General features: G+C 42.1%; 1 protein-coding gene across 1 annotated transcript; it reads right to left on the bottom strand.

Moving 5' to 3' along the window:
- Nucleotides 1–532: 532 nt before the first annotated feature.
- On the bottom strand, nucleotides 533–1690 carry LOC147641413 (uncharacterized). Its single transcript, XM_086821164.1, has one exon. It carries the CDS (start codon nucleotides 1609–1611, stop codon nucleotides 925–927), a length of 687 nt encoding a protein of 228 aa, XP_086677290.1. The 5' UTR covers nucleotides 1612–1690; the 3' UTR covers nucleotides 533–924.
- Between the last annotated feature and the right edge of the window lie 6216 nt (nucleotides 1691–7906).

The raw sequence follows: 7906 nt of genomic DNA, 5'->3' as shown, positions 1-7906 counted from the left end.
GAGAGAGAGAGAAGAAGAAGAAGAAGCTCTTTTAACGTCGTAGGAACAATCCCAAGAGACCAAATATGATCTATCCGACGAGAGAGAGAGAGAGAGAGAGAGAGAGAGAGAGAGAGAGAGAGAGAGAGAGAGAGGACAACTCTCAACAGTGTGTCCTATAGATAGAATAATGTGTGCTTTTGGTTATTTTTAAAAGTCTCGATTGATTTTTTTTTCCCCACCATACCAACCTCAAGTTGTAGGAAAATACCTTTTGTGATGCAAGATTTGAGGAATTGTCTTTTAAGTCACATGAAAATGTTTTATGCCTAATTAAAATTTCGAGTAGGGTGTGTGGAAAAAAAAACGCATTTTCAAATGCACATGGCATATTAATGATTAGAGAGAGAGAGCTCTCTTAGCTCATTAAATGCTTGCAGGTACTCAAAAATAACATTTAAAAAAAAAGCCTTTAAAATTGAAGACAATGTTTAGGCTTGACTAAGATTTAGACTTGAAAATCACTCCAAATGTACAGACTAAAATAGGCAAATTTCAATTCTAACCTAGATTTTTGAATTTCAGCGGGGGGGAAAATTACAATACAAACCCGGTTATGTGAAGGGTTTAATTCATCATCTCCTGTGCATGCCTACCCTCACGAGGAGTCGGGCAAGAGCTATTCAGTGTGGACAAAAAAGCTTCAGTTTGAATCAGATCCTTCACCCACAAGTAGGAAGGTGTGTGAGAAGCAGTTATCATTTGAAAAGCGCATGACCGCTCAGAACGGTAAGAAGGATAGAAGCAGAAGAAGAATATTTGACACCATTTCAGATTTTCGAAGGGGGCATTGTGAAAATTTTCTGTACACAGGCAGCAGCACCTCTCTCGAGGACCACTCCCGGGAAATTCCCAAACAGCCATATTGTACATGGGGAAAGCAGGTCAGAGGCTCCAAAGGCGCGGTTCGGCGAATTGGGGGCCCTCGTCGTCGTCGTCGAGGAAGGGCACGCACAGCGTCATGTGCTCCCAACGCGGCTCATCCGCCAGGATCATGCCCCACTCACAATTCATGAACTCTGCGCACGGAAAGGCAAAATCTTCGTACAGTCGTAGATCATCGTCAAAGGCCGTCGACGCTTCAGGGGTGGAGACGGGCGTCGTGCATTGGCTGCTGGCGTTGATTTCAATCGTGGCAGCGTCTGATTCGTCCGTCAGCGTAGACCTGGCAGGGGAGTCCAGGGATGAGTCCTGCTGGCAGCCTGAATCGCTCTCTTCAGAGTCGGGGGAGGGGGCAGAGGTAATTGCTGGTGCGGCGGCGGCAGCAGCAGCTGCGGCGGCGGCGAGCTCCTGGATCTGGTGTTGCGGAAGGCCGGGAGGGGCGTAGGCGGGCGGGGAGTCCGGGAAGTTGATGGAGGCAGAGCTGCCACGAAGGCAAACCACCGCCACGTCGAAGGCGCGCGCCGCCTCCTCGGCCGTGGCGTAGGAGCCCAGCCACAGCCGAGCGCGTGTGTTGGGCAGGCGGATTTCCGACACCCATTTCCCCCAGGATCTCATGCGCACCCCCTTGAAGCGCTTGTTGCCACCAGCAGGCGACGATGGCTCGCTGGCGTGAGCTGATTTGGCCACCATTTTTCTCTATGACGCTCAGGAGTTAGCAGCAGTGGTGGATGTTCTTAGAGGGCTCTTGAATCATGCCGCCTCTCAGCCGCCGTCCCTGGCTTATATACTCTCTCGCTTGCCCTTTACTGGGCCCCTCCATTTTGGGGCCCTCTAGCTGCTGTCGTTGTCAAGAGCGTGCGCTGCGCCCCACCAGGGCCCCACTGTGTTGAGCATACCACGTCAGTTGTGACGCTTCTTACGGCCGCGTGGCGCGAGACTTCACGCTTTCACGCACAACGCCAAATTAAAAAATCGTACCCTAAGGTCCTAATTAATTTACCTCCATAGCCATGCTTTTCATGTGCGTGTTGATGTTACCTTCATACCATAACGTATTTAAATAAAACCAAGTTTTGCATCAATGCATGAGCCTTTTCCATATCCCACTCGTTTGTTTATGGATTTCGTGACATATAAACTTCAAATATTTGTATCATTCCTCATGTCACATAAAACGCCATAAAGTTTTAATAAGGTGTGTAAAGTTCAAACTCAATCGATCATACGACGCAAAGTCATTGTCTTTGCTTCCCAATCCCAAGGACATATATGGATATATCACATGTGATAAAAAGGATCCCCCTAATTTTGAAAGAGAACATGCTCGCTAGCCAAACTCTCGCAACATTAAAAGTAACATTGTAAGTCTGAAAAAGGTCTATTGCCTTTTGTAAGAAAACATACAATTACTTTTTGACGGGCCCCACGCCCATTTTTACAACATTTTCGCCATACAATTCTTGCAAAATTTTAAAATGCTCGTAAAAAAAAACACTAAAATACAAAAAATATCATTCATCGAAACTGCCCATTTTGACGGTTAAGGGTGCTCGTAAAAAATCAAGCGGTCAAATGATGACAAACATGTCAGAAAAAACTTGCTATCTTTCACCAAAACCGTCCATTTGGAAGGCCAAGTGGGGCCGTCAAAAATCAAGCGGTCAAACGATGACAAACGCATGGAAAAGTGAGAGTCCTCTGTTATGATCAGAGAGGCATGGAAGACACACAAGAGAAAAGTACCATAACACATACATACATACATGCATACATTGATTACCTACCAAGTTTGAACCTTTCAGTCAACCCCCTAAAATATTGATAAACTAATGTTTTTCCAAGGTATTAAAAACCATAAATGAATATTATCGGTTATTTAAATTATTGAAACAAAATAAAATGTTTTGATGCCCTCCTATTCTCATCAATGTCAACAAGAGAGATGGATGTGTAATCTTGTCCCAACATAACACCTAACACTCTAGGGTAGTTGTATCATTTGTGGTGTTGATGTTACCTTCATTTAGTTGTATCGATTTGTGGTGTTGATGTTACCTTCATACCAGAATATATTTAAATAAAACTAAGTTTTACATCAATGCATGAGCCTTTTCCATATCCACTTGTTTGTTTATGGATTTCGTGACATATAAACTTTAAATATTTGTATCATTCCTCATGTCACATAAAACACCATAAAGTTTTAAGAAGGTGTGCAAAGTTCAAACTCAATTGATCATATGACGCAAAGTCATTGTCTTTGCTCCCAAAAGGACATATGTGGATATATCACATGTGATAAAAAGGATCCCCCTAATTTTGGAAGAGAACATGCTCGCTAGCCAAACTCTCGCACCATTAAAAGTAACATTGTAAGTCTGAAAAAGGTCTATTGCCTTTTGTAAGAAAACATACAATTTCTTTTTGACGGGTGGTGCCACGCCCATTTTTACAGCATTTTGGCCATACAATTCTTGCAAAAATTTAAAATTCCCGTCAAAAAATACACTAAAATACAAAAAAAAACTTGCTATCATTCATCGAAACCGCCCATTTTGACGGTTAAGGGTGCTCGTCACAAAAATCAAGCGGTCAAATGATGACAAATGTGTGGAAAAAAACTTGCTATCTTTCACCAAAACTGTCCATTTGGAAGGCCAAGGGGGCCCGTCAAAAATCAAGCGGTCAAACGATGACAAACGCCTCAACAACCAGGTGCACCGCAAAGCAAGAGTCCCAAGTGGATAAACGCTGGAGAGGATGGATACAGAAAGTTTACATAAGACTCTGTGAAGTCTAGGGATGTACTTCCAAGAAGGGGGGCAATTCCATAAAGCCTAAATCTTTACCCTCGAGAACATCACTCCCACACAAACTAACCCCCACAACTGAGAGAGAGAGAGAGAGAGAGAGAGAGAGAGAGAGAGAGAGAGAGAGAGAGAGAGAGAGAGAGAGAGAGAGAGAGAGAGAGAGAAGAGAGCATAATAACAATAGAATAAGGTAATGAACAATCTCAATGTATTGATTTTTTCTGTAAGACTGGCTGTTGATGGTTTAGGTATTAGGTAATGGATTTCACTAGTTGGCGTGACACAAATGCACCTATCTTGGACTTGAACTATCATGAATGGTATTATCAGGGAGTGACTAGTATACCACCTTTCTAGACCCACTCTTGATACTTTTATGCATCTTTAGGGGAGGCTTGTTGTTGTAAACATGAATTTATTGACTTATTTTTACTGTAATTTCACCCTATCGCTTGCCATGTGAGCGGCATATGCTGTTTACGTTGTCCCATCTTTGCTGCTCGCAGTGTAGAAGAAAAGTGAGAGTCGTCCGTTATGATCACAGAGGCTGTAAGATTCCTCCCTCTAGCTTTTGAGGTGTAAAAGTGTAAGAACCTCCCCTTCTGTCCTTGAAATTATTCCCCTCTCTGAAATAGGAGAAAGATCTTGTTTTACCCTATCTTGGCCTGGAGAGAGAAAATGTCTAGAGAGAGGTAATCCAAAATTGAGATATTTTTGGATATAAAAATCTTCCTAGTGTCTAAAATGGATTCCCCTGAAACAGAAATTCAAAAAGAACTTTCCAATGTACAATTGGAATTAATTGAAAATGTGTAATAAAGGACCTTAGCCTAAGGGTCTAGATTTTCAGAAATTTCTGGATTATAGGTTCCTATGGACAAATAGGATTGATCCAAGTGTTGGGATGAGACAAATCCAAAGAATAAAAGAAAATACCCAAAAATGAGTAAATGCTCACATAAGATGAAGAGTTGACTGAGTACAAGGTTTATTAGTCAAAAACTATGAGATATTACTAAAAAATGAGATACTTTAGAATAATGATACATTTTTGACACCTTGGTAAGGGGGGGAGACTTTGAGGTAGGCGCCTTTTTCACACATGTGGATGAGTTTTTAATTCAAAAAAATTGTGACATTTTTATCTCTCCTCTTTCCTAGATCAAACCAAATAAAAAAGGGAGCCAAACTGATCCAAATCTTGTCTAAATTCAGCCAAACTGAAGCTGGAAAATTCTAGAACTTAGTTGGACTCAGTTAGTGGCCTCCCCACCATCAGGAATTTTTCGGACCCAAAGAGGGCCTCTTGGATTAACTTTTGATTAGGAATGGACCAATAGGAAGAGGGCTGGGTGCACATTTTTGACTTCTTTAACCCTAGGGGGCCTAGGCTTTGGTTTGCTAATGGGGCCTAATTACTACTCTTGTCCCCCTACCTCTTGGGCCCAAACTTAGAGGCCCCCTCACCTAGAATCGCGCAGATTAAAAACCCTAAAAATTAAAAATTTTTAAATTTTTTCCCAAAAGTGTGTTTTCCCTCTCAAACTTTCCCACAACATACTCTAGGTTTGGAAAGCTCATTTTGAACCTCTTTCTTCCTCTTCTAAGCTCTTCATTGCTGCAGAAACTCCATACCTCTCAAGCTCTCCCTCCTTGTCAAGCTCCCTCTCCCTCCTTGTCAAGCTCCCTCAGTCTCAAGCTCCCTCTCCCTCTTTCTTCCTTTTCTAAGCTCTCCATTGTTGTAGAAACTCCATCCCTCTCAAGCTCTCCCTCCGTCTCAATCTCCCTCCCTCTCTCTCTCTCTCTCTCTCTCTCTCTCTCTCAAGCTCTCTCCCTCTCCATTGCTACAAAAACTCTATCCCTCTTTAGTGTACTCGAGGTTAAGGAAGCCTATTCTCAAACTCTAACTTTAAGCTTTCCATTGCTGCACTGAAAACCCTGAACTTTCTCTCCTCTCCACTCCTCTGTTGTAAAACAAGCTTTTCTTTTCCCTTCTTCTCTTTTCTTACCACCATGGACTCTTCCAGTAATGTGAGAAGACCTAGGGGGGAGAAGGTGGAAGAGCTTGTGCTGCATAACACAAGAGATGAGAATGGAGTTTGGGCTCCATTCTTGTTGGAGTTTGGGCTCCAACAAGATTAAGGGTTGGGGCTTGGGTCTACATGCAGCCAAGCTCTAAGGGACCACATCGAGTGCCTTGACTGGGGAATATGCTACATCATTGGAAGGGGCGGCTATAAGGCTTCAAGCATACTAAGAAGGAAGGACTGGTTGCCATAGTGCAACATGTGTATACCCTTGGAGACCTGTACATTCAAGGGCAACGACCAAGGTTTCCTTCAAATTGTTAGTGTAACATAAACACAGCTTTAACAACATGCTAATATTGGATTTTTTTTTTCAAATTTTCTTATGATTCTTCGTGAATGCATCAGAAATGACCCTGGGAGCCTGGGGGAGTAGTGCCAGAACAGTGTGAATTTTGAGCTTGCACCGCTGCTGTAGAGCCCGAATTCACACTGTTTTGGCATAGCTTTCGCAGCACTTCAGGAGCAATTCTGATACATTGGATGACAAATAATGTATTTTTACACATGATTAAAGGTATTTTTATCTTGTAAATTAATGTTTCTCATAATCAATGTACTCAACTTGATTATAAATGCATCAAAAATGATTCTGAGTGGCTGGGGGAGCAGTGCCAGAACAGTGCAAATTTTGAGACTGAATCGCTGTTGTAGAGTCCAAATTTGCACTGTTCAGGCATAGCTTCCCTAGCCCTCCAAGAGCAATTTTGATGCATTGGATGATAAATAATGTATTTTTAAACATGATTAAAGATATTTTTATTTTATAAATTACTATTTTTATAATTAATGTACTCAACTTCATTATAAATGTATCAGAAATGATCGTGAGTGGCTAGGGGAGTAGTGCCAGAACAGTGCAAATTTTGAGCCTGCACCACCACTACAGAGCCTAAATTCGTACTGTTCTGGCATAGCTTCCCCAGTCCTCCAGGAGCAATTCTGATGCATTGGATGATAAACAATGTAATTTTTCACATGATTAAAGCTGTTTTTAACTTATAAACTATTGTTTCTCACAATTAGTGTCCTCAACTTCATTATAAATGCATCAGAAATGATCCTAAGTGGCTGGGGGAGCAGTGCCAGGACAGTGTGAATGAGCCAGCACCGCCTGTGCGCAGAGCCTAAATTCGCACTGTTCTGGCATAGCTTCCCCAGTCCTCCCAGGAGAAATTATGATGCATTGGATGATAAACACTATATTTTTACACATGATTAAAGGTGTAGTGCCAGAACAGTGTGAATTTTGAGCCTGCACCGGTGCTGCAGAGCCTAAATTTGCACTGTTCTAGCATAGCTTCCTCAGTCCTCTCCTGGAGAAATTCTGATGCATTGGATGATAAACACTATATTTTTACACATGATTAAAGGTGTTTTTATCTTATAAACTACTGTTTCTCACAATTAGTGTGCTCAACTTCATTATAAATGCATCAGAAATGATCTTGAGTGGTTGGGGGAGCAGTGCCAGAACAGTGCGAATTTTGAGCCTGCACCGCTGCTGCAGAGCCTAAATTCGCATTGTTCTCGCATAGCTTCCCCAATCCTCTAGGAGCAATTTTGATGCATTGGATGATAAACACTATATTTTTACACATGATTAAAGGTGTTTTTATCTTATAAACTAATGTTTCTCACAATTAGTGTGCTCAACTTTATTATTATAAATGCATCAGAAACGATCCTGAGTGGCTGGGGGAGCAGTGCCAAAATAGTGCAAATTTTGAGCCTGCACCACCACTGCAGAGCCTGAATTCGCACTGTTCTGGCATAGCTTCCCCAGTCCTCTAGGAGCAATTCTGATGCATTGGATGATAAACACTATATTTTTACACATGATTAAAGGTGTTTTTATCTTATAAACTAATGTTTCTCACAATTAGTGTGCTCAACTTCATTATAAATGCATCAGAAATGATCCTGAGTGGTTAGGGGAGAAGTGCCCCCCTTCTCTCTTCTTAACACGTAGATGATCTACTATGAAAGGCTCCCCCATTACCATCATACCTGTATTCTCACCGCCAATCCCACGGCGGCTGAGTAAGTGGAAAGCTCTGGCCTTCACACCTACCGATCGAACACCAC

The sequence above is a fragment of the Cibotium barometz genome, chromosome 2, assembly GCF_041138505.1.
Source record: "Cibotium barometz isolate CiBa-2024 chromosome 2, ASM4113850v1, whole genome shotgun sequence".
In the NCBI taxonomy this organism is placed as follows: Eukaryota; Viridiplantae; Streptophyta; class Polypodiopsida; order Cyatheales; family Cibotiaceae; genus Cibotium; species Cibotium barometz.
This window is presented reverse-complemented; position numbering and strand designations above follow the sequence as displayed.

Excerpts from the sequence above, each read along its gene's own strand:
- LOC147641413 (XM_086821164.1), bottom strand. The coding sequence starts at position 1,611 with ATGGTGGCCAAATCAGCTCACGCCAGCGAGCCATCGTCGCCTGCTGGT.